Source organism: Cyprinodon variegatus, unplaced genomic scaffold, assembly GCF_000732505.1.
Source record: "Cyprinodon variegatus isolate N-32 unplaced genomic scaffold, C_variegatus-1.0 Scaffold1531, whole genome shotgun sequence".
Taxonomy (NCBI): Eukaryota; Metazoa; Chordata; class Actinopteri; order Cyprinodontiformes; family Cyprinodontidae; genus Cyprinodon; species Cyprinodon variegatus.
The window spans coordinates 106,401-133,621 of record NW_015151984.1 but is presented as its reverse complement, the minus strand read 5'-3'; the positions used below and the strand labels follow the sequence as shown (position 1 = coordinate 133,621).

The following is a 27,221-nucleotide window of genomic DNA, read 5'->3' as shown; positions in this document are numbered from 1 at the left end:
GTTTAGGGATGTATTCATTTTTTGTAAATTCAAAGTTCCTCAAATTTTCATACAGTCTGTCGACATTTTGCCATGACATAATAATTATGTAATGGGTTTTAGTGCTCTTCCCCTCACAAGGCAAGGCAAGGCAAGGCACGTTTATTTGTATAGCACAATTCTGTACATGGACAAATTCAAAGTGCTTTACAGGAATTAGATAATCAGGGGCGGAGCTAGATGGGGGGCTAGGGATGGCCATGGCCACCCTTAGCCAATCATTGGCCACCCCTGTGGCCACCCCTACCATCCCCCCCCCCAATAACCAAGTGAAATATTCAAAATATTTTAATTTTTCATATATTACTTACAATTTTTTTCATATATTCATAATTACTTGATAGCAAAAACACTGTGTTAATTATGCACATCAATATAATAACATTAAAGATGATAAGAACATATTCCTGCTCTTTTCAGAACTAGATTTTGTGTTTCATGGGGTAAAGGGAAAATTACGTATCTCTGCATTCATCTAGGAGTCTTTAGTGAAATCATAGCTATAACTATTAATAACTATTATAATAAAAATGTATTGAACAATTAATTTATGTAGATATTAATACTTGTAAATATCAATTTTAAGCAGGATGATTATTGATAAAAGCAGGTAAGTAATGACAAAGGGAAAGATTTACGCCCCAGAACTCAAACCTGAAAGAATTGTATCCACTATACCTTTTATCTAGAAAGCATGGATGTTTACATATAAGCATCTATTTGCTAGCAAGGGCTGTAGGGAGTATAGTTTGTCTTTATTTAGAAAATATGGATGTTTTGCACATTATTTTCCTGTTGGAACATTGCCGATTGACCCTGAGCTTCTGGTGCCCATCCTTTTTTGGCCACCCCTCAGTGTACATTGGTTACTGCCTGGCCAACCTTATAAAAATGCTCTGGCTCTGCCTCTGTAGATAATACAATAGAAGATATAAACAATGAGTATTTTACTGACCTGGTCTACTTTGTTGAGCCAGTCCTTATTGGAGGCCAGCTCTGCCATGAAGGCCTGATGTTTGAGCCACTTGCTGTGGAGGTTTCTGGCCTCATCATAGGAAGTATCCTGAGCTGTTAGCATCTTTTCATTGATCCACACAGTCAGCTGCAGCAAAGCAAGAAAAAAGAATATTATGCATTTATTGAGGTGGATTAAACTTGCTCTCATAAGAAAGAAAGAATAATAACAATTTAAAAGTCTAATAATTCTAAAGAAGAACATAAAGTTATAAACAAGGTATTCATAAAACTTTTCTTAAGATTTTAATGATCTCACATCTTGGGAGTTTTGCAGGAAGTGCTGAAGGTCACGGTTATCTCTCAGCTTTTCAGACACCTCATCGGCTCGTCTCTTATTCTTGTTATGCCTAAGAAGCACACAAAAAAGAAAAGGTAGACAATAAATGAATAACAATTTCAGTCAGAGCTGGCCTTTCCTTCTCCGCCTAACAAATCTCTCTGTGACATAATTCAAGCTGCATACTGTAGACAAACCCACCAGAGCTCCACTTTACTGAAATAAGTCATGTCTTTCTTTGCTTCGCAGAGAAGAAAAGCTCGCGCTGCTAAAGATCAATATCCATTATTGCAGGTGCCTGTCTATCAGGCTGAGTATTGGGAGAGAAAGCGGCAGCTCAAATGCCCTTTCTAAAGCTAATAATGCAGAGGCTAGAAAAACATTTCCATCACTGAAGTGAAATTCTAAAGGAAGTGGGGAGATATTTCTGCTAAAGCTCAAATTTCCTGCCTAAATTAAGACTTTAAAATGACAATGAACTTCCAACCTTTCAATCTTGGAAATTTATCTGAATTAAATGTTTTTAAGATATAACAAATGAGTCCAAATGTTACAACAAAAGTGATAATGTCTAGCTTTAAATGTTTTAAAATGGGTGACAAGATTGGCATAAGGAATTAAATACCATATTTCTATCTGCACATTTTCCTCTGAGGGTGTTTTGGATTTTCTCAAGACGTCTTCTAAGGATATTTAATGAATTAATTAATAATGTTTGCGTATTATGTCTGCATTTAATTCTAAACAGTTTCTAAAGAAGGTTTTAACTATGTTTCTCGGTTCTTCACTGCAAAAATAATCTAGAAAGTAGTAAAAGAAATCTTAATTTAAGTGCATTTATCCATAATTTAAACATGTAAATAACATGATTTGGCATTTGGAATGAGTATTTTTACGCTTAAAATAAGATAATTAGATAATATCCCTTTAAAATAAAAGACAATGCAATATCTTGGCAAAGTGTTTCACTTACCTCCTCAATTCATGACAAATTGCACTTCTTTTAAGAAACATTTCTTCTGCAGTGTTAAAGTTTGCTGGACATGTAACTGGGCATTTTCTGACAGTAGTTGTTATAAAGAGTTGGCCATACACATTATTTAACTTTACATAGGGCTGGGCGAACAATCGATTTTACCAATTAGATGAGTTTTCTGTTTATAAAGTTTTTTGTACATCTAGATTTTTTTCCACCAGTGCAGTCGTTGGGTTTCCATAGCTCAACAAGAACTCATTTGTTCTTAGGAGTCTGCTCATAATGTTAGGTTTCTGTTTCTGTTATGTTTTTGTTTTGATATTCAGTTTTGCTTTGCTCTTTGTTTTATAGTTTAGTGGTTTAATTAAATATTTTGTTCTTTCTGGTTATTTTACGATATTTACGTTTCTGGTTATTTTCAGTTCTCAGGTTTTTATTTGTTGGCCTCTGCCCTCTTGAGTTCTCCTTTTTTCTCTTGCTCCTTTTTACTGCTCTGCTCACACCTGCTCCTAATCTGCTCGTTAACTCTCTCTTTCTTTCAGTCTCCTACAAATACTCTCTGTTCTGTTCTTCTTTGCTGGGTCCTCGTCTAACGTCATCAGTCTTCCTCCTACTCGTCTCTCCGAGCCTTCCTCCTGGTTACAGTTCTTCCCCTGATGACTCCTAAGTTTTTGGTAAAGTTTTGCCTTATGTTTTCCTTTTTTTAAGGTCTTTGAACTTTTGGACTCCTGGTTTCTCATTTGTTTTTGGACTTTGTTATCATTTGTTTTTTGAATTCCTGTTGCTTGTCGTTTTGGACTTTGTTTTTAAGTTCTCTTCGTTAACTCAACCAAATATTTACCTCTGCCTGCCTACCTCTGCTTTTGGGTCCACAACCCACAAACAAACCCTGACACATAACTGATAAACTAGCTCACTGTGCAATATCACAAGAGGCAACCATTTGGTTTGTTATATGTTAGTTGTGAAACATTATTATTTTTATTTTATATATTATAGATAATTTTTTATCATAACACTTATGGAAAAATATCAGAGATTACATTTTTCAGCCATATCTCCCACCCTATGGAGTTATTTTTGTGTTTTTATTAAATTAAAGAAAAAAAGCGATCTGCAACGGAAACATAATTTTGAAAGTAAAATAAATGTATTGGAGGGAACGATTTTCACACTGTAAACGTAAACGCTGATGTTATTTAAGAGGAAAAAGTTTTAACAAAATATTTTCTCTTAAAACTTTTTCTTCAGACTTAACATCAGTGTGAAAATGTTTTCTCTCCAAGACATTTATATTACTATCAAAATTATTTCCGTATTTATGTGTGGCCAGGTCATAACTGTCAAAGGAATTTAAAGACATACCTTATCACAAAATTATTAATTAAAAATAATGAACTCTTTTTAAAACATCATTAGAGGTTGTATCAAATATGTTGTTGCTCTGCATTCATTGGTTTTTTTTTAGTCTGCATGATTTGAGCAAAGCTTAAAAACACATCAGGAAAAATGGATAAAGCGCTATTTCCACACATAAACTACTACATTTCATGAGATGTGTTTCAAAAAGACAAAGGCTACGTTCACACTACAGGCCTCAATGCTCAAATCCAATTTTTTGGTGGAAATTGTTGTGCTTGGTGGTTAACATTTCCAAAAGTATGCGACTTGTATGATCTCCGTGTGAACTGCAATGATACAGCTTTAGTGTCCCGTATGCGCAGTAGAGGATGCAATGACATCACAAGTAGTGATGTCATTGCATCTCTGTTTATAGAAGTAAACATGGATGGTAGAGCTGGAGTGCATCTAAGGATCTTTCTTTTCTTTTCCAACTGCAGCCAACACTATCTCTTCAAGAAGATCAAAAAGAAAGACTGCTCTCTACATCATCATCCCTCATGGTTGGTTTTCTTCCTGCTTCTGCGTAGCAAGATAAATAGTGCTCTTTGTTGAGTATTAATGACGTTCAGGTCAGATGAATGTGACCTGGCTGTTCAGACACAAGTAACATTTAAAAAGATCTGATATGTATCACATTCAGAACCTCATAGCCATGTGGCCTGGGTCGCATTGGAAAAAAACTGATCTGTTTTGTTCAGACTGTCATGAAAAGATCTGATAAAGATAGTCAATGGTAAAAAAAAAAATCGTATTTGGGTGACATGTCATCTCTTTTCTTATTGACTCCATTAGCGCTCTGGAAAAGCCCCTCAGTCTGCAGCATCTCAACCATTTCAAATACAGGAAGTGATGAGAGATTCTGGAGCAGGATAAATGAAATGATATTCTACCTTATTCATGTGACTAGTCTCTCTGTTCTTAACAGAATTCAGCAGGTGTATGAGCAACATGCAGGAACACAGAATTGTCACTGCCTACACAGAAATGATAGAAACCTTTTTCAGGGTGCAACTAGATAAGACATCATTCCTTTCTACACAAAGTAAACAATCCCCTGTCATTTGGGTAGTGTTGGCTAATGCTGAAAGGAAACATACACATTTTGTTGGGTTTTACTTAGGTTGTCAAGATAAAATGTACTTTGCAAGTCAGTCAGAAAGCTGATTGCCCAGCGTTAAAGATGAAATCATTTAGTTATAGTTTAACATATAGGTAAACTCACGTAAACCAAAACAATACACCACCTGTGTTGCACAGAGTCCATTTTCTCCTGAACTTTCCCAGAATACAGGTTGTTGCTGTCCACCACTCGCTGTCCGCCCTGCATGACACCATCAATCTTATCTTCGTTGACTTCCATCATGCTGACAAAGTCCTCATGCTTCTTCAATGCTTTTTCTGCCCCTGCCAATGTGTCAGGCTTGTCTATGTGAGCCAGAGTATACTCCTGCAACAAAACAAGCATTGTGGGATTTAGAAAAAGGAAAAAAATGCCTCAGAACATGAAGGTGGACTCTCCAGAAACCAATATTTTACTGATGGAATTACAAGACAAACAAGTGGCGTGGAAACTGACAATTCAGCATTCCTCAACTCAACATTCTTGCTGAATTCCTGCAGCTTTGTTGACCTGAGATGTTCAAGGTGTCTTAGATGATTTTGACCCTCTACTAAAACAAAATTACACGATGAGGAAAAGGATTACCTGGTTATTGAGGATGGCTTCTACAGCTTTACAGTCCCTCAAGAACTGCTGGAAGCCCAGACCCTGGTCCAGGAAATGTTTGCGACTGTCCCAGATCTTCTGAAGTTCATACCAGCCCCGGTCCAGGCCCTTCAGTCTCTGCTCCAGCTGCTGGTACTGAGGATCATCTTCCTGGCCCTGGATGACCCGAGCTCCAGTGTCCCTTACCCGGTGATAGTCCTCTTCATGGTTGTTTATGTCTTCTCGCACAGCGTTGTGAAGGCCGAGCAGCTCTTCGGCCTCCTGCAGCGAGGTGGGCATCTCCTCAGATGCCACAGCTTTCTGAGTCTTGAAAAGCCAAGACTGGAAGTCATCCATGTCTTGGAGGAAGGTCTGTAACTTACTGACCTCGCCGAGAGAGTCTTCCCTGTCTTTAAGGGTTTTTCTAAGCTTATCCCAGGCCGTGTCCAGCTCTCTCCTTCGGGCTAAGATATCCTCTGCATTCTCCGGGTGATCCTGGGCCAGCTGTTCCGCCTCTTCTTTAAGGAAGGTGAGCTTAGCCTCAATGGCAGCTAAATCTCTCTCCATGCCGAAAAGTTTCCTTTGGATGGTAATGACAGCTGCCAGGTCATTGCCCAGATCCTGTGTGGACTCGATCACTCGTGTCTTTTCTTTGATCCAGGTTCCTGTCTCATCACACTCCAAGCCATAGTTATGTAGACTGACAGCAGAATCCACTTTCCTTTTCTTGTCCTCTACCATGGCCTTGAAAGCCTCCCATCTAAAAAAAGTAAACATTTTATTATGAGCTTAACGTACGGCAATTCTATAATTCATATTCTAAAAATACTTTAATATCTCATCCTCTGGACCTTTAATTTTTCAGTAAGATTTTACTTATTTAATCTATTAGCAGCTATTAAATAAAAATAAATATCTCACATTTACACATTATTAAAAACAAGTCCTAACCTAGCTTAAAATAAAGCTTGCAAAATTTTTGTTTTGTTATATCATTGGTAATTACAGTAATTGTAAAAAAAAAAATACACACATTTTTTTTAATGTCACAAATACATTTTCATGAGTTTTTGATACATTTCAATAGCTTTCTTTGGCCTTTTTGGAGAAATGCGCTCCTCCCCTACCTGTTGCTGCACCATGCCATTAAGCCAGGCTTATAAAAAACACAGTCAGTTTATTTAACTTTTTTTTTTTTCAGATCTTTTCAGATCATATGAAGCTAGTGATAAAAGATATTTGTCTAAAGCCTGTTAGAGAGAGAATCAGGAAGAATTACATAAAAGTTCCCATGTTTGGAATTTGAAATTGGGTTGGTTCGGTTGAGGATTAAGCCACAGTATTTATGCCTCTATTGCTAAACCAGCATCATCTCTCACTGATCAGTCTTATTAAGATATCACCTTCGTTAAAAAATTGTACAAGATTTAGGGAAAATTGTCATGTATAGTTAGCTATTGCAAGCTGGCTACCTATGCAGAAAGCTTTACTAATTACAAACTGAATATCATAATTTTTAATGATCATATTAAGAAATTTTGACTATTAGAAGGCCAGAGCATTAGCAAGCATTTATTATCATTCTTTGTTACATTAAATGACTTTGATCACGTTAAAAATCTCCCTTTTGAATATTTGTGTAAACAACATGAAGTACTCGTTGTTGTCATTAGTCTCTAACTATCCTAAAATTAGTCTCCACATAAGTTAGGGTTGCAGCTAAGATCTGGTATGCTTTCATTTGAGAAATAAGAATATGACCATTTAAAAAGCGGGAAGTGGAGCTAAATTAATGATGAAATAAATTTTGGTGAAAGCTTTATTAGATGATTGTTGTACAATAAAAAAGAATTTTCTAAAAGTACCTTTTATTTAGTCGTGTCTGGCATTCCTTGATCTCTTTAGTGCGGGGGTGTCTGCTGTCCTCAAGCTGTTTTGCAGCTTTATTGACGTCATCTACTCTTGACTGAACGTTCGCCATTTCCTGAGCGAGAGCGCTCAACCTGCAAATGAGACAACAGCTAGTTAGAAAAACAACACCATGCAGAAACTTTCAGCCCATTAGTTTCATTTAGATTACTGATCTCCAGTTACATCATTTTTCTAGTCTACCTGTTTTGTACCACTTCTAAATCCTCCAGGTTCTCAGGCACCTCTAAGCCCACCAGCCATGTCTCCTTCATGCTCATCCAGAGCTCACAAGCGTCTGTCTCACTGAAGATGGTGTACAAAGCCATAGTGTCATCCAGCTTCTTCTGTCTCAGGTCAGCCAGAGTCAGGAGCTCCATGTAAAGGTCCTTGACGTCTTTGAGACGCCTCTGAATGTCAGGGGTGTTTTGTAGCTCCTCTGGCAGTGCATTGGCTTGCTTGGACAGCATTTCGATGGTAGCTCCATTCTTAATGGCTTCATTTCTTAAGCTGTTGTGGTTTTTCAGTAGCCGTTGAGTCGTGTACTCATCGTGGCCTACGTCATCACTGCTCATTTGCCTCTTGGCATCAAGCAACCAGGCCTTGAGTTCATCAGCATCACCCTGAAACTGGAAGAAGGTCTGTGTGTCCTGAAGGTTCTGCTTCCGAAATGTGGCCAAGTCCTCCAGCTGCTGCCACTGCCTCCTGATGTCATCCATGCACTCCTGAATCTTTGGAGAACCAAAGTGCTTGGCTTGGATCATCTTATCCCCTTCAGCCAAGATCTGTTCCAGATTGGTGCAGCGAGCTCCAAGCTCATCCTCGAAGGCGCTGTGCTTGCTCTGGAGCACCAGCACGCTGGTAAGGTCTTTTCCATAATCCAGGGAGGAGAACAGCTGCTCCTTCTCTCTAATCCAGCTCTCTAGCTCAGCCACCTCCCACAGGAAGTTCCAGAAGCGGCGAGACTGCTCCAACCGAGCCCTCCTCTGTGCAGCCAGGGCACAGAGGTCCTGATAGCAGAGGTCCAGGTGCTGCACCCTGTCACGGATCACTTGGGGATCACATGGCTTATAACCTGCAAAGAGAAAAAAAATCAGCAAAAAGTTCCTTTATACCGAGTAGGACATGCTGTTTTCCCCAATGTATATCTTCCTTTTTCAGCTGGAATGTGGAATTGTAACGAGGCATGTCCCTGTTTCCAGTATCAACATATACCGGGAAGTTATAGCTTCAAAAGAAACCCTTTTGACACAAAGTTCCAATAGTGTAAAAAATGCTTTGCTTATAAGAGAGGCAAATTTGAGTGTTTGGAAAAATTTCAGGCCACAAAACATCCCAATAAATTGGAAAAATCAGATGAGCAAAAGATAGGAAGTCCACACGAAAAACAAGGTTACAGGGTATTGTGAATTGTAAAGTAATTCACAGCAGCATTCAGGTCTGCCACATTTACTGGTTCATTTCCAATGTTAAACCAATGCATAAAGTTTCACAGAAAGCCAGCTATTTCTTTCCTCGAAGGTGTAATGAGTATGTTCCACTTACTATCTCCATTTGCAAACTTCAGAGCAGCAGCACTGGCACTCTGTACCCTCTCTGCCTGCAGGGCGATGTCGTTCTCTAGCAGTGCATGCTTTTGGAGTAAGTCCTCCACCTCTAACAAGTGTTTCCCAAAGTCAGGAGACAGCAGTCGAGCCTGAACAGAAGCTTTAGGATTAGATTTCTTTATCGAACGCTGATGGTTTTTAGAGTAAATATATGCATTCATACCTTCATTTCATCCATCCAGCTGATGATGTAGAGCATCTCCTGGAAGATCCTCTGCAGGGTAAGGTTCATATCCAAGCGTCCTTTTCGAGCCTTGAGAAGCTCCTGCAAGTAGTCCCACAGCCTCAGGATGTTGTCTTTTCTCACGTCAATCCGTTTGGAGTCGTGGTAACGCTCAGACTCCAGCTCCAAAGAGATGTTCACCAGCGCCTGAACACGCTCCTCGTATGCGGCGATGTCCGTCTCGATGGCATCATGCTTCTTCTTAGCGGCTTCTACAGCCGGCAGGTCATAACCAAAGTTATCCTGAGGAGAGAGAAGGTTGAATTGTATGTTACTGTAGACTAGGTTATTTTAGCCGACCTTTAAAACATGATAGTGCAGATGGATTTCCACAGTAGACACTCTTTCATGTCTTTATATTTTACGGTCAACTGAAAGCTTAAAATTTAAACAAAAACACATTTAAAGCCAGATCTTTGTTTACAGTTGTTGGCTAACCTGAGCCACCAGTCTCTGGTTCTCCAGGAGCCACGTCTCCCTCATTGCTGCCTTCCTGTCGAATCTTCGCGCCATCTGTTCCAGCTTCTCCTGCCGGATCAGCTCATCCCTCAGGACGCGTTCCCGCTCGTGTTCCGCCCTTTCCAGACGCTCCCAGGCCTGCACAGGGATAATGAGAAGCATCTCGAGTCTTTGTAGTTTCCACAGGGGTCGTCAATTCAGCAATATGAGATGCTTAAAAAATGCAGATGTTCCCTTCTGCTTGAGTTCATCCTTAATGAAAAGCTCAGAGGTTAAAAAAATATCCAGCATCGGTGTCTACTCCGAAAAGATTTGTTTATTCAAGTATTCAGTATGCTATGAAATGATGCATATTTGAGCATGCTATAAAAGAAGAGACTGAAATATATTTTACAGGAATTTTATGAACTTCATTCACACATAGCAGGGGAGGGAAAAATATACATGACTTTAAAAACATCTAAATATTGATCTAAATTCTCTTATCTAATAATCGTAAATAAAAAAGAGACCACTGGTGAGTAATTTATTCTTGTCAAAACAGCATTTCTGTGAAGGTCTCAGGGTTTTGTAAGAACCTGCATTCTATTTAAATTAATCCAGGGATTAACAAGCTTGCTAACCCACACCAAAAAATTAGAGCTAGAAAAAAAAAGACTTCTGGAAGAGTTTAACTAAAGTTAAGAATTTTACGAAGTCCTGAATTTCTTTTAATTCCTCATTGTTAACCCAAATGCAGGCCAGCTGAGTCAAAACTATCTACCTAAACCAAACTACGAAACAGGAAAAATTACAAAAATAGCTAAGAGGTTAATGCTAACTCCGAGGGAGCTGCAGTAAAAACAGCTCAGGTGGAAGAGTCCTCTAACAATAAAGTGGAAACAGAAAGCCCCTTCATGGCTTGTTGCAAAAGTCAATATGTAAGCAAGGTTTCTTTTACCTAATGTGCAAGAAGCTATGTGTGATAGGCGGATAAGCACTCAGCGGCCTGAACAACTCCATTATTAAACACTAGCTTAGAGCCAGAGTAAAGCAGACCAAGTTCAAACATAAACCACATTTTCACGGCTGCAACTGGGGAGCCAGTTACCCTTCAGACCAGATACTCCTTCATTTATTGGAAAATGAGAACTGAAGTTGCTATATATTTACACTTTCTTTGTTTTTTACTTCTATCAACGTAATTGTTTTATGAAACAGTTTTGAACATCATTAAGAATCAAAGCAGCATAATCAAACCTGATGAAATTGTGTCACGGATTTTAATTTTACAGTCCCACCCCTACATCTAAAGGTTCCTCTAGGAATGTTCAGACCATCTGATATTTTCACTCAGAGGTAAGAATGTTTGTTGATGTTTAAAACCAAATCCTTCAACAAAACATGAAAAAGTTTCAAATGTATGAATACTATGCGCCTTAAAATGCATTGGAAGTTCATATATAATGATAATTGTTGTTTCTTAAATGCATAGTTCAGTATGTTGTTACGTTACTATGTTCTTTTTTCTTTTTTTTTTACTTTCAGACAAAGTGAAACTTTAGTTAAGAGTCCTGTTCAGCACAGACGGCAGAGCAGACCTCTGGTTTGTCCTCTCACCCTGTTGATGTCAGAAACCAAGGCTCCCTCTTTGGGCGTGTAGACCCTTTGGTTATTGGCCCTCATGCGACTCTGAATGGTGAACAGAAGCACCTCTAGATTTCCTTTCTCTTGAAACCTTAAAAAAAAGAAGAAGTTTTACCCCCAGGGGGTATGCAGAAATGAACCTCCAAACAAAAAGAGACACTTTTAGAATCTTGTGAGATTTATGCAACTTATTTGGACTCACTTGGGCGGCTTCTCTACAGTCCGATATGTGTTGAAGGCCTGAAGCTGCTGCTGGACTCCAGTAAGAGAGTTGGCAAGCTTTCTGTTGTTCAGCACGATGATGGTCTGCTCAATCCACGTCAGCAAGTCTGAAGCCAGCGTCTCATACTTATCGATCATCTTCTCCGTCTCTATAGCTTGATCCAGAACCTGGAGAATGAGGCCATATGTAAACAAAGGTGCTGGCTCTGCAGACTATGAGCACTTCCTGTGTGTCTTTCTAACCTTTCCAACTCGCTTTCCCTCAACAGCGAGCTGCTTCATCTTTGAGAAGTAGTGGTAAAATGCCACCACATAGGTGATGATGGATTTTTCATCTGGGTTCTCGGTGAAAACATCTGGAAAGGAAAATGACAGATAAGTTAATCAAAGCAACACGAGACATCACCTCCCCTGAGGTGTTTATTCTCCACCCAAATCAATGCTTATGAACATTGAGTTTTGTGCGGAGGTGTTCACAGTCCTCCATCACTCGCCTTCTGGGTCTAACAGTTTGGTCACTCCAAGCTTTTGTTCCGCTACATTAAAAGCGTTCTGCAGGTTGTGGGTTGGATTGGACTTCTTCAGTTTGGTATAGTCCACCAGATCTGGCCTGGAAGAGAGATGAAAGAGCAGAAAAGACAAGACAGGATGAGAGATTAAAGAAAAATGAGGGGAGACACAGAGCAGACTGTGTTAAGAGAGAAGGTTTTATTTTTCATCCATACCGGTGTTTGTGTATGAGGGCGTTGAAGGCCATTCCGTCCTTCCAGCTGGTGGTGAAGTTTGTGATGTTGATGTTTGGGTATCTGTGAAATAAAAGTGATTGGATGTCACTGACTGAACATGACAGGACATTTCTGTGTAGCTCCAGCTTTAAATCACTGTCTGGGTTCTGTATGACGCTAAACCTTTTATAACCATAGGTTCAAAGCCCTAAGAGAAATATGTTTTGTCTTTTTTTATTTCTGCGTGTGAGGCTGTTGTTTTTTTTCTAAACCAGTTCAAAACATGCTCTGTTAATTCTCTTTCTAAGCTTTTACAGTGACAGTAAGTAACATAGCAGTAATCCTACACTGACCTATTTAAATAGTTTTATCTTTTTTAAAGTTTTTTTTTTTTTTTTTTAAACTCAAAAGTCATCTGGAATCATGAAAAACAAAATGTAGTCCATGATTCTGAACAAATAAAAATCTAATTTTGGGGGGAATCAGCCTGAGCTTTAACTAGACCACTCTACACACAGATATACTTTGATCTAAAGTTTTCCTTTGCAACCTCAGATTTTTTTCTTTTAGCACAAAATGTGGAAAACCTGTGATTTCTTTTCGGCAAATGATAAGACTTTAAACAAAAACAAAAAAAACAATAAATAAATGAAAACTGCTTTTGCCTTAAGTTTTGTTTTCTTGGCAAAAACATCACCTGGCAGACCCCAGGAAATGACTGTTATATTCAGCTACTGGGAAAAAATGTATGAAGTTCATTATTTCTATCCAATCAAGTTTTATTCAAATATTTTTTTATAGCCAACATCTGCTCTTTTGGCAATTAGGTACAGTTTCTTAATGAATTTACCACCTTAACAGATATTAATTGTGTGAAACTTCACGTTGCAATTGACGACAATCATAGAGTGACACTGCATTAACAATTAATAAAGAAAATAAGGTACAGCCTTAGTCTTGGTTTTCCTACTGAAAAGCATTTTTGCTGTTGCTTGTTTTCTTCTTGGGACTCTTGAATAAAAACTCTGAGGCCTTTATGATCAGATGTATTTATAGAGATGAAATCGTCCAAATGTGGACTCTGTTTACTAATAAAGTGTCTTCTGATGGCATTAGGTTGCAGTGTAAATGGGCCTATATAAATTGGATTTGGATTATACTGTACAGATGTTTGAGAAACATGTTCTATTCACCTTTCATTTGACAATCACTTTCCTCTTTGTGCTGATCAATGGAATAACATCTGATAAAGAACGTCAAAGTATGTCTTTTTTTACAGCGTAAAGAAGGACAGAAGTTAAAGGGGTTCCGATAATTTTGTAATGCATTGTATAGACAGTTTTTTTTATTTTTTTTTAATTAAAACTCAGAGTTCAGAGATGCGACCACTAACAGTTTTGCACCTGGCTAAAAAAATCCCATAGTAATTCCTTCAGGATGCTTCAGGATGGTGAAGCTAAAGGTCACTTAAAGCACTTACCCTGCAGTTTTCATCTGACACCATAGAAGAAGAGCATCTTTAGCAGAGTGTGTCTCCTTCTGGTCTGCCTGGCCTGTTTCCACAATGATGTCCTGGATCTGATGAGGAAAAGGAAACACAGAAAGGAGGATGAATAATAAAACTTACCTAATCTTTTATTGTTACAATGAAAGGAGGAGGAATACAGACAACTGAGAGGACGCTGTGGGCCTCTTTTCCCTTTTCAAACTAATCTCCAGTGATGTGTCATTAATGTTATTAGTCAGAGAGGATTATTACACAACTCAACAGTAACTAAGATGGATGCAAAATAGGTGTTATTGACTGTAGTTCTTTTCCTACACACTGGGCCGATAATTAGAGCAGTGATGTGATACAAGAGACAGGTCCAGAGAGATTGCTAAATTTAGCTTTCTTTGGTTCTCCTTGGTTTGTTCAGACTGGAAATACAGCCTGTTTCTTTCTTTTACTTATCTTTTGAAGAGGCTGAATAATGGAGCAGGACTGATTGTTTGAACCATCATTTCTAAAAATAACCATGCTGCTGTCAAATTAAAAATAAATCTATGGCCCCAATCCTGGAAGATAACAGCAAAAACGACGTGTTTGATGTGCGTCTAAAAGACAAAAAAGACTGGAACCTGAAGGCATCATTTCCAGGAGAAATAATCCTCAAGCTGCAAGTTGAAATGATCATCGATGTTCCTGTGAACACATTCAGACTATGATAACTTGAGGGTTTTTTTTTTTTTTTTTGGTGTAACTGAAAAGGTGAAAAGGAAAAAAAAAAAACATAGATTTTGCAATTTTCTAAAATGTTAATTAATTTAACATAACATAAGTTTTTAATGGGATAAAAAAAAAAAAAAAAAACTTAATGGGAGGTCACGCTTCTTCCAGGATTTTAATTTTCTGCAGGGCTGAGTTTGCAGTTTATTCAGGCTGCTATAACAGGCAGCAAATAACAGGAAGTTAAATAAATTACAGCTGAAATTATCTGCTTATCCTTTTTAGTTTGTTTTCTTTTTGTTTTTTTTATATCTCATAGTTAAAGTAGGGTTTGCTTTACTACACAGGGAAAGGACACAACGATGGCAATACAAACACAGCTAACCAGGGTAAATGCTTCTTTAAAGATGTTTAAAATGATGCCTCTTTAATATTTTATTCTTAAACTTGAGCTTTGTTAATCTTCAGAACTGTGTAACACTGGTACATGATGAAAGATCAAATAAAAACATCCTTATGCCCCATTTAGGTACAATACACCCCAAAACCTAAAAAAACGATTACATTTTGAACACCTAAAATAAACTTTTGTGGATAGGACAACAAATCTAGCCCAGGGACCCACATTTTATACACTGCATTTAATTTAATCAGAGATAATTTTAGGACTTTTTATTGGTTAATAATCTCTTTTAAAAAAAACATTTGCATCATGGCGTTATAAAGAACAATTTAGGTAGATAATCTACCAAGAAATATCTACAACAAATAGGGACATATACTAAACACTCTGCTTCAAGACAGGTATGTTTACATTTTCTGTAGTCATTCTAATCTTATTCAATGTGTAATTCATTGCACAAGTGGGATCACATGACACCTCCTTTTACACTCTTCTATTTACACATAAATATAGATACATAAACCCAGTAAATGTGACTCTGCTGCTTGCAGTTAAAGATCATGTATGTTTATAAGCAGAAGAGTAACTAAATGGGGTGTAGCAGGAGATGAGGCATGCAAAAACAGAGACGCAGCAACTACTTATATTTTGTGAGCAAAATCTGACATCCATTAATAATGACCATGGCTTACATGGATTATAAACACTGTCCTTGTAAATGAATAAAGACGTGTGCCGAGAAAAGGGTGAGGGATAACATCACATCAAATAAATGTTGTTGACATAAAGGCACTCAGTAGCAAAGTAAAACACAATGAGATTCTTAATTTATCCAGTAAAAACAGGGAAGTTCAACCGTTTATAACAAATGATGTGTCTGTTCGTCCATTATTAGGTTTAAGACAGGCAGACGGAGCCTGGGTTTACCTGGAAACGCAGGATGATGGTCCAGATGAGGCCGAGGATGAGGCGGTGGTTGCCATCGACAATGTCATGGGACCCCATGTTCTCCAGGTGAACTCTCTGCTCTTTGAGAAACTGCAAGGCCTTGTCTACATTTTCCAGACAGTGGATACGCATCCGGCCTCTAGTTGGCTTTGGCTACAAAGGAAACGAGGTGGAAAAGGAAAACAGGAAATGAGAATGTTGGAAAGGAAAAAGACAAGAAACAAATCAACATTCAGGGGGAAAAACTTTAGGCTGCGACCACAAAGCTCACCAGACGTTCTCCAGACAGAACCTCCAGCAGTTTAATTAGCATGCGTCCGTCGCGCAGGTCCAGGTAGAGGTCAGAGATGCGACAGCCAACTCGGGAAAGGATGGAGTTGACCCATTTAGTAAAGGTCTTCTTTTGAACGGCCTCGCGCTCATCTGGAGAGATAACATAGTTACCAAAGAACATGAGCTCTATGAATAATGCACCGCCTCATGGCAGCAGAGCAGCATCACTGAAGCTGGTGGGGATTTTCTGTCTCCAACAAGGGCACTTCAAACAGAAACATGGCCGTTCATCTTAGTGTTTTCAAAGGAAAACTGATGGGAACTTTTATTACGTAAATGAATGCGCTGGTAACATTAACCTTATATTCAACAGTGTCTTTTAGAAGTTTTGATCTTGACTCATATTGTAACATTAAAAGTCAAAATCTCAGTATTTTAATCATAGTTCTAACTCATTCTCTAAGTAAAAAATATGTCATAAATGTGTATCACGCCCCAAAAGCAATAATTTTCAGGACCACTTTGTTGTGGTCAGATCTGCGAGTCATTTGGGATGTTTCTCTATCAACTCTGCAAATTAAAAACTGAAAGTTTGACCACGTATTGAAAGATCAGTAAATCAGAAAGTTAATGAAGTAGATATCAGTGAACTTCAATTTCAACTTTTACTACAGAAATGTGTGTTTTATAACCATTCAATTGCAACTATGGCAGCTTTGGTTTGTTTCATGCTGGATGGAGACAAGCGGCCAGAAGCAGAGCGGCCAGAAGCAGAGCTCCACCTCAGTCTGAAGGTTTGAATGAAGCCTCTAACTGGTTTTCTTTCTGGTTAATTCTGTTTAATACAGAACTTAATGACCTAAATCTACATTCCCATAGATTTTCACCAGATTCTCTGTCCCATCTGAAGAAAGTATCCCTACAGAATGATACTTCCCCCACCATGTTTCAGCATGAGCGTGTTGTGTTCAGAATTTACCAAATACAACAGAAGAGTTGTGCTCATAAGCAAAAATAAGTTCCATCTTGGTTTCTTCTAACCATAGCATCTCCTTCTATGTGTTTGCTCTTTGCCCTCTTATGATTTTACACTCTAAAAAGCAACAGTTGGTTATCTTGTCACCACAGTGCAGATCACATCTCCTGAGACAAAGACCTCTGCAGAGGTGGCAGTTATTAAGAGTTTACCGGTCGGGTCTCTTATCAATGATGCATTTGCACAGCCTCTTTTTTTAGATGGATAGCCGCGTTTTTGTTCATTTTTAGATGTGTCATAGTCTTTTAATTTTCTGATGATGGATAGTTCAGTGTGATGTTTAAAGCTCAATACATGGATTCCTTAGTTAACTCCTTAAACTGACCTGTCTGCTGTATTTTTTGCTCTTCTTGATGCTGTTTATTCGCTTATCTTCTCTTAATCTCTGCTCAGATTTCATCTGTAGAAACATGTACCGTTGTCTTTCCACTTCCCATGTGCTACTTTGTTTTGTACTGAATAGACTACCTTTATGACCGTGGTTGCAATATGATGAAAAACAACATTTTTAAAGCAGTATAAAAACACCTGCAAAGGAATTTAGTACAGAGATGAACTGACCAGCTAAATATTTCATGAAGTGAGTTTTGTCTGCATCTGTTTAACATATTTCTTTGGCAAGGTCCAACCAAATTAGCAAGACGAAGGTGAACAGTAGGGCGTAGCTTTCTCATTACACTTCCTTAATTCCCCTTACAGCTGAATGCAGATACATTTATTTATTCACACAGCTCTTAAACATTTGTGTCATCAATGAGACATTTCCAGCCTGAGTTTTCCCTTTATGAGACACATCAGTTCCCTAAAGGTTACCCTGCTTATCCCCAACCCCACAATGACTTTTGGACTAAAGTGAGGAAGCATGCAAGGCTAAGGAGCGGCTAGGGCGGAGATGTTAGAGGTACTGTATTAACGGTTAAATGGGAGACAGTATGCAAGGTTAGATCGATGAGGAGGCATAAACTCTGGACAGAAGTAAACTTGGCAAGATGAAGAGCACCCTGGGAAGCAGCCTGTTAGGTTTACAGTGCAGAGGGATAGCGAGATAAACAAGAACAAAACACCGTCAGTATATCCCCCGCTGCTGCCAAAAAACAACCAGTAAGCTCCTTTACCGCTCCAGCTGAAGTCCCACCACCATCCAGAAAAACCAATCAGGAGTTACAGTATGTAAGAACACATGGTGCAGCAGGGTACAGTAAATAAATCATGCTGCACTCTGCTCCCCTCAGCAGAACAACAGCACACCATGCTCCACTGCATCCACTTGGAAATCCGACGTAATGAAAAAGTAATGGAAATTAAAACATGAAAAATAATTCCAAGGCTCCAGCACAAATGCTGGAACAGAACACAGAGACAGAAGAATAGCCTGACTAAAAACTGTGACAAATCTTCTGAAATATCTGGGGTGAACAGGATTTCACAGCACAGCCAGTGAGAGGCCAATTAAAGTGCATCCCCGCTCTGTTTGGCCATATCATATCACAATAAGAGACCTTGAGAAGGGACAGCACAGGGAAGTCCTCTGCCAAGTCGGCAGCAATGGGAAAACAGAGTGAGTAATGTGGAGGAGTTATTGTTTTCATGCATCCTGCTAAGCTTTTTGCAGACGAGGAATAACTTGATATGACAACAGCTCTGAGTAAAACCGCACAAAGCCTTAAGCACTCTTGAAAAGAAAGCGCTGCTTAATCCTTAAATTTCATCCGCATTTTTTTTACAGAGTTACAGAAGATTAAATATTATCAATGTGATTAGTCACAATATACAATACTATCTAGTTTTATCATCATAAATTAAAAAAAAAGTCTTAATCATCCAAATACTGTCAGAGAAAAATTAGGAAGTGAAAATAAAAGACAATTACAATGATTTCAATATATTTCCTTAAATTCAAACACAAGCTGCAGAAGTTAGTCAATTAGCATTAAAAAAAAAGGTCTGAGGAATAATGAAGCTGCTCCTTTGAAAACTTACAGCTGAGAATTTTGATGTGGGCAGCTGCCCAGGGTCGCAGTAACCTATCTGCCAGTTGTGGCTAGCATGTGTGTCCTGTTGCTTTTATGAATTTGCAGTCAACGGAGAGTTATAAAGTATTAAATCATTTTATTTAAGTTTGCCCTAAATGTGATAAGCTGGCTGTAACTCTTTACCCAGTAATAAGATTATTGTGTAGTCCTAAAGCTGCGTATCTGCCGATCTTCTCTGTTCCAGACTAACACTACTGCTCCCTGTGATTGAATCTGACTCCATCTTCAGGTTCAGCAGCAAACAGTAAGTCTGCTGAACCTGATCAAAACTCCGTGATCATCCTTACTGCTCCTGTTTTGCTCTGACCAAACTACAGCTGCTTTTTTTTGCAGTTTATGGGTAACATTGTCTCTCAAAAAGTCCCATCAACAGTCATAAATAAATATCTGCCCATACCTCTGTTGTTATAATCTGCAGCTTCAGCGACAGAGCTATTTTTAGCCAACATCAGCTCCACATGCTTAAAGGTTTTTCAGGTCTCTCCATTCGTTATAACTTTTAGTTTTGTATTATGTTTGTCTAAAATTCCACGAGTGATTCTGAGCTTGGAGAGATACCTAAAAAGCCCAGTAACTCATGTGTGACATAATGGGTTAAATTACTAGCTTGATGAATATTGTATTCTGGCTACACTGTTCAGAACCTTGGACAACTCAACTTCAATCACCCAACACTCTACTGACTTATGAATGAACACAAATATTTGGAGGTTAAGGTGGCTAATGATGACAGCATGGTGAAGCCAGACAGAAGCTGAAAATAACAGACAGAAGAGCCAATCTGCACAAACCTAAAAACGCAACATTATGGAAAATTTTTTTATTTTTTTTCCATAATTCAGGCGAATAACTTAACACCGCATCCTATCTACATTATATAAAAGAATTTGTGTAAGCTTCAGATCTAGGTTTGTTTTAAAAGACTAGACTTAGACAATCTTTAGCTGTATTTTGTATGCACAGAGTGTATACAACACAACATTTTTATGAAAACAGCTTTTCAACTGTGAATGAGCAGCTTACAGCAGTGAAATGAGGAAAAACATGATGTATTTAGTGTAAAATGATCCTTTTTTCATCATTCAGTATTAACATTTCTCTTTACCAACAGTAGATTAACAGGCCAATGAATGAAAACAGAAGAGACATACATTTATCTAAATAACTGCATGCTGCAAACTTCCAAGGATGATAAAACATATTCTAGGTGTTTACTGAACTGGTTGGGCCAAATAGGGAAACAACAATTTAACATGGTTTTTTTTCTGAAAGAAGGCTTAATTGTTGCTTAAATACTGTTTATGTCCTAATTCCAGAAGCTAAAACAGCTGTTATAATGTAACTGATCGAATGTTTTGGTTTGTTTGGTTCCTTCAAAGGTGTTGCTTGGTTTAAAAAATGGATTGGAGTATTTTACCTAGTATGAGGATCCAGTTTGATCTTTTAGCATCGTGACAATCCTGATTAGAGGGTGAGGACAGTTTGTGATTTCCTTTTGTAATCCTTTTTCCTTTGTTTTTAAATCATAGTAAAACCTTCACGTAAAAGGACAGTATTCCAGAGGAGCATAAATATTTAAACACATGCTGCTGGAAGGCTAGAAAAAAACAATGCAGTCGCTTTTATCTTTTTATATTAAAGAATCCTTTTACATCAGAAATCAGCCAAATTATGAACGATCCATGTTTATCTTTAATAGAACAGGTTTTATAGCTTTTTACTCTCCAGATGTTCCATGAAACAACGTTTTATCAAAAAAAATTATCTTTATTTAAGCTTGTCAGTTCTGTGTCATCTATCCTATAATAACATTCATCCATCTTCTGTCACACTTTTCGCTGTTAGGGTCACGAGGGGTGCTGGTGCCTATCTCCAGCTGTCTACAGGCGAGAGGTGGGGTCCACACTGGACAGGTTGCCAATCTATCGCAGTGCAACACAGAGACAAACAACTATTCACACACACACCTACGGAGAATTTAGAGAAGCCAATTAACCTAACCTTCATGGTTTTGGACTGTGGGAGGAAGCCGGTGTACCCAGAGAGAACCCACGCATGCCCAGGGAGAACATGCAAACTCCATGCCAAAAGACCCAGTGTATTCTCATTATCAGTTCGTATGAAATCGTACGAAAAGTTCTACACGGTAATTTTGTACGTTTTGGACGTTTTTTTCGTTGTATTTCATCATATTTTTACGTCTTGCCTGGAGACAAGATATCCTTGCGCATGCGCATCTTACGCACCATTCAATAACATAGAATTTAATACAATTAACCCTAAACCTGACCCTAACCCTAACCCTAAGATACAAAACAGTAAGCAACCTAGTTAGAGACATCAAGAAGTAATTATTGCACTGTTTTTCCCAGTTTTACGTCCGTACGCGGATCTGCTTTTTTCGTCTGTCTGCCTGCGCATGCGCACTGATCTGTTTTTTGAGGAAAAACGTACAAAACGTACGAAATACTGTGCATAACTTTTCGTACGATTTCATACAAACTGATAATGAGAATATGTTGAAAGACCCCAGGCAGGGAATCGAAACCAGAACCTTCTAGCTGCAAGGCAGCAGTGCTACCCATTGCTCCACTGCGCAGCCCCACTATAATTTAGAAATAATCGAATTAAAAATGCTAGAATTGTGCATCTGCGGCCTGTTAAGCTATAGCAACACTGGACCATCCCAAAAGTATGCAGGGGCTGACAGTCTTTTGAGTAAAACTGAGAGAGTAAATTGAAAAAAAAAGTTGCAGCAAATATTCTAAGACTTTGATCTCTACTTTTTTATTTTACTAAGTCTGACTCCCTCTGAGTAAAAGTATCACTTCAGACATGTAAACAAATCATTTTACTTCTGTGTTTGAACACAGCTGTTTATAGGATATCATGACTGAAAGGTTGGTTAATGTTTTGCTGTTTCAGAGGAAAGAAGCTGCCATTAGTACTTTTGCCAAGGAGGTTATTTATTTAGGAGAGTCTGTCTGTCTGTGTCAGGATAACTGGAAAAGTTACAGATGGATTTTAGTACCATTTGATCAGAGGTATCCCTCATGCCAAGCACCAATCCAGTAACATCTAGTGATGAACAATGTGTGATACTGATATGTTGCGGAACAAGCAGCACCCCACTGAACCAGAGGGTGGCAGCAGTGACTACTGACAGCCTCAGCATCATACTCAAAAAGTCCGGAGGTATTTTACTGAAGAGAAAAAGAAAAGAAGATTGAACTTTGTTGGTTAGTTTGTAGGATCAGTTGAAAACTTATGAACTATTTTTATGGATTTTCTTAAACAGAAATGTGCCTTATGCCAAAGAGGAATCCATTTAAATTTGGTAAAGATCCAGATCATGTGGAAGTTTTAGCTATAGGTGTAAGTCTTACATTTAATAACCATCCTGTGTGGGAGGAACAGTTATAGTTCATGTTTAGCATTTATTTCCCAGTTTTCTTGTCCACACAAAATGAGACAGACCTCCATCTCTTTCTTGTGTGTCCAAACTTCCTTTGTTTTTCTCATGTCCCTTATACCAGTACAGGTTTTACTAAGTATTCTTATGTTTCTCATGCTTTTACAGAGAAGTATCTCAACCACTCTTTGGCTCCAGTGAAAGCCCTATGACTTATTCATGTTGATGGATTTTCCCTGTACACGGCTTGATATGTTTTTTCCCTTAGTGCCAGCTCATACTGGATGCGGCCCAGTAGCCCCAGAGCATCATCCTACATGCCCCTGCCATGGCAAAGTCAGAGCAATCTGTCCTACAGCCATGACACCATGACACAAGGACAGGTAGACTGGAGAGATGCATGCCAATGAAACCTGGCCTCTATTTTTGCCCTTGCAAGCTCTCTCTTGACACATTTTAAAGCAAAAAAAAAAAAATGCTGCTTTAAATGAACTGTCTGAAGCTGCTGAAGATCAGATTAATGTGCATTTGATGAAGTTTATTTATGTCTGACTGAGCATTAGGGGAATTAGAGCTGGGATGCACAAGATGCATGAGAAAGGCAAAACTTGGCAATCTTAAGGCACAAACTACAGAGCCTTGCAGAGGTATTTACACCCCTATAATTTATTTTACATGCCTGACATTGCAACTACAAAATTCTAGCTATTACCCGGTATGCTTTTTTATGCGAAAGACACAATACTGAGCAGAAACTAAAAAGAGAAAGAAACAACATTTTAGATATTCTTTGCAAAAAGAAAGGTCTAAAAAGTGTGCCGTTATCTCCATTTGATACAACAAGGCAAACAGCAAACAGGTGAGGAGGATCTCCACAGTTCGAGAGGTTGAAGCTAGGGCTGAAATAATTAATCAGATTAATCGATTATTGTAATAATCCTCAACTAATTAAGTAATCGATTAATCATTAACTGGAGGGTAGAGACTCTAAAACATGCCTTTAGCTGACAACCTGACCCACTTAGAGCAGTAATGATACCAAAATTGCAAAACACTACATAAACTATTTGCATTTAAAATTAAAAAAATGTTTTCGTCTGCCAATATGCTCGATCCAGAACTCCAGAAGTTGAAAAGATTTAGTTTAATCTGGTTTAATTTATTAAAAAAATGTTCTTTAAGGAACTTGAGGCTATTTAATTATTAATCAATTAATAGAAAAATATAATCAATAGATTAATCGATTTGAAAAAATGATCATTGGTTGCAGCTCTTGTTGAAGCTCTGTAACAAATAATTCCATCATGGAAAATAACAAGAAGCAAGCCAAAAATATTCTCAAAGTCCTGCTTATAGTTTGTAACACCCAATAACCATCATGCCAACAGTGGCTGCATCATGCTGTGGGGACGATTTTCTTCAGCCGGTCAGAGTAGCTGAGACGATCATTGAAGCTAATTTTGGTCATCCTTGATTGAAAAGCTCTTAGAAGTAGTGAAAAAACCATAACGGAAAACGGCCTAGTCAAAGTCCAAAGCTAGACCTTATCGAGAACCTGTGCCAAAGCTCGAAAACCTGATATTTAATCACACACAATATTAATTATAACAGATTTGAGTCATTTTGCAGGAGAAAAATCTGACAAAATCTCAGTCTCTGTTTACTTTTTTATTTTCTGTTTAACCATTTGTATCATTTATCTTTTTTCAATTCACAATTATGGACAATTATGTTAAGCTATTGGATATGAACCCAATAGAATCAATACAATGTAGTAGTTGTACATGATAAAATTAAAAATAATATAAAGATAAATAAAAAAAAATGTGACTACTTTAAAGGAATAGTACACCCAAAACATGATTAGCCTTCATTTTCTACTCACCCCCATGCTGAACAACACTCTGGAGTACTTTTTTGATATCTCAAATGCATCTGGAGATCTGGGAGGCTTCTTGCTGTCTGCTGACATTCAAATAATGGAGGTCTATGGCGCCCGAGGCAGAAAAAACGTGTCAAAATTCCTCCATACTGCTCGTCCAATGTATTCCAAGTGTCCTGAGTGGGTAGCGTCCAGAATTTACTCGAAACGAAGTCATTTAGAATGTTATTAGAGCATAAACAGTAGTGTATAGGATTTCCTAAAAGCGCGTTCACGAGTTACGGAAACCGCAGCAGACCAAGCCAGATGAAAGTGCGCATTCAGCGTCTGCTCTGCCAATAATGCAAGCGTAGAAGAAGAAATGTGCTGTTTACCTGTGCAAAGAAAGAAACAACAAAATAAAAATGTCTGAGGACTTCAGTGTTGAGGAAGAGCATGAGTTCTTTGCTGAGCTGAATGCGCACTTTCATCTGGTTTGGTCTGCCGCGGTTTCCGTAGACTCGTGAACGCGCTTTTAGGAAATCCTATACACTACTGTTTATGCTTTAAAAACATTCTAAATGACTTAGTTTCCAGTAAATTCTGGACGCTACCCACTCAGGACACTTGGAATACATTGGACGAGCAGTATGGAGGAATATTGACACGTTTTTTGTGGAATTTTATGGACCTTTCTGCCTCGGGCACCATAGACCTCCATTATTTGAATGTCAGCAGACAGCAAGAAGCCTCCCAGATCTCCAGATGCATTTGAGATATCAAAAAAGTACTCCAGAATGTTGTTCAGCATGGGGGTGAGTAGAAAATGAAGGCTAATCATGTTTTGGGTGTACTATTCCTTTAAAGAGCTGAAAAAAATAAGGTTAATAAGTAAAAAAAAATGGAAGGAACATTTGTTCACATGGAAAACATCACTAAAGAGGCATGTCTAACTTCTAAAAAGCCAGAAAATAGAGGCATGCTTCCAATCAATAGATGCAATAAAAAACGTTTTCTGCCTCTTCATCTTGTTCTGTTTTATTTTAGCACAGTTTTCGTTTCAAACTTCATTCTGTTGCAATCTTCCTAACAGTTGATGAAAAAATCATGCAAGAGAGACGTCCTGGCATACAGTTGGTAAACTGATGTGCTCGGCCCATCTCAAGACACATCTGATTTAGAAAAGATTTAGAAGTTTGCAGCTTAGCGTATCGGTTGCCTCTGCAGCCTCCAGGATCGGTCGATAGTTGAAATGTAGCAGAGGCAGGAGGGGGGGAAAAAAGAAAGCCTTTCCCTCCATTCCTGCATCGTCTCCTCCATTTTCTTCCTCTCACTAATGCATTCCTGTCATCAGGGAGTTAGATAGCATAGTGCAAGCTCGTGCAAAAAAAATAAAAAATTCACTGTGATGGCAGGCTTGTCACTTTAAACTGTAACAAAGAAGCCAGGAAGGAGTTAAACCAGAAGGAGTTAAACCTCTATAACAACATCTAGTTGTTATAGAGAAGTTGGTTAGAGCTAAAGGCCATTCAATGGCCTGCGTCTTGTAAGAAAAGGCTAAAAGTTGATGTTATTTAGAATATTTAATAAATAAAAATGTGAGAAATCAAAGCTTCCATTAAATGAACAAACTTCCACCAGTGTAGATGTTTGGCTCTAATGATAAACTAACATCACACCTCACCCCCCGTTTAGTGCCCGGACATGAAACTAGACATATGATGGAAAAGGGAGGGCCATCTGTGAGGCAAGAGAAGATGGACCCACTCTGTGAGTAAACACACACACATGGCCCCACAGTCGGGACCCGGTTACCTTGCAGCTGCCTGAAGCGTCCATCCAAGATGGAGTTGAAGCAGATGTTGGAGGTGCTATAACTAAGCCAGCGTGCCCGCTTCATGCTCCTGGCTGACGTGGAAGAAGAGGATGAAGAAAGGACGGGGGCCAGGTCCGGGTGGGTTTGAGAGGGCCGTGGCCGCCGGGGGGTGCAAGAAGAAGATGAGGATGATGAGGAGGAAAAGGGGGATAACCCCGTGGGCGCGGAGGGAAGTGGGATGTGCAGAACGGTGCCATTCCTCTCAGGGAGGTGCTCCTGTACCTGCAGCTTGCTTGTTGCCTTCCTGCTCTCGGGTCTGAGGGCACGATGGACCGGGGGGGTGCTCCTGCTCCGGCTGCTGCTCACTCCCACCCGAACTTGGGCCTCTTTCTCTGCTGGGGTGAAGGGGCGGCTTCCGGCTTCCTTGCTGCTCCGAACGGCTCCAGCATCCCTGCTGCTGGACTTGAGGCTGATCTTGACCTCTCTGAGCCGGGGTTGGCTTATGGGGGCAGTGCGCAGCAGGCACGGGCTGCTCATCTTGACCCCCCACCGAACTATTACAAACAGCAAGAAAACCTCGACTGGAGCCGGCCGAGCAGCTTGGCACACCTCTCCTCTCTCTTTCTTCTGGCTCTCTGTCCTCTTTTCCAGATCCCTTTTGCATTAACTCCCGCTCCCTCCCTCCCTCCCTCCTCTCTTCTTTTCTTTCTTACTCTCTCCTCACTGTTACCCTGATAAAGCTCTGCCTCCACTTTCAGGCAGCACGAGGGCTCAGGCAGCCTTCAGTTTAGTTCAGAGTGATTTCTGCAGCCCCATCCATGCATACAGTATGTTTCAATGCATACACATGTTCCTACACCTCCCACACAGCTGTACCATTGCTGAGCATGAGGCACACAATCAGCTCAGTCCCAATTTTTTGAGCCAACAACCCAGACAAGTAACAACATCATGCGTGTTAGTGTAAAAACAAGAAGGAATCGTTTTAAAACTTCTGTGAGACAATGGATCTGCATTACATTCTTTATGTGCTTAAAGCATA

The 27,221-nt window shown here is 39.0% G+C and overlaps 1 protein-coding gene across 1 annotated transcript; it reads right to left on the bottom strand.

Moving 5' to 3' along the window:
• Positions 1 to 960: 960 nt before the first annotated feature.
• On the bottom strand, positions 961 to 26,784 carry LOC107103806 (spectrin beta chain, non-erythrocytic 1-like; the record flags this gene model as incomplete). The annotated part of the gene is made up of 18 exons (XM_015403634.1): positions 26,179 to 26,784; positions 16,020 to 16,171; positions 15,728 to 15,901; positions 13,669 to 13,766; positions 12,189 to 12,269; positions 11,958 to 12,073; positions 11,707 to 11,819; positions 11,444 to 11,631; positions 11,215 to 11,332; positions 9,595 to 9,753; positions 9,097 to 9,399; positions 8,872 to 9,022; positions 7,531 to 8,401; positions 7,284 to 7,421; positions 5,419 to 6,178; positions 4,958 to 5,160; positions 1,313 to 1,403; positions 961 to 1,141 (listed from the first exon to the last, which is right to left on the bottom strand). Coding segments are annotated over exons 1-18 (4,435 nt in total), but the record flags the coding sequence as incomplete, so codon positions are not given.
• Positions 26,785 to 27,221: the final 437 nt, after the last annotated feature.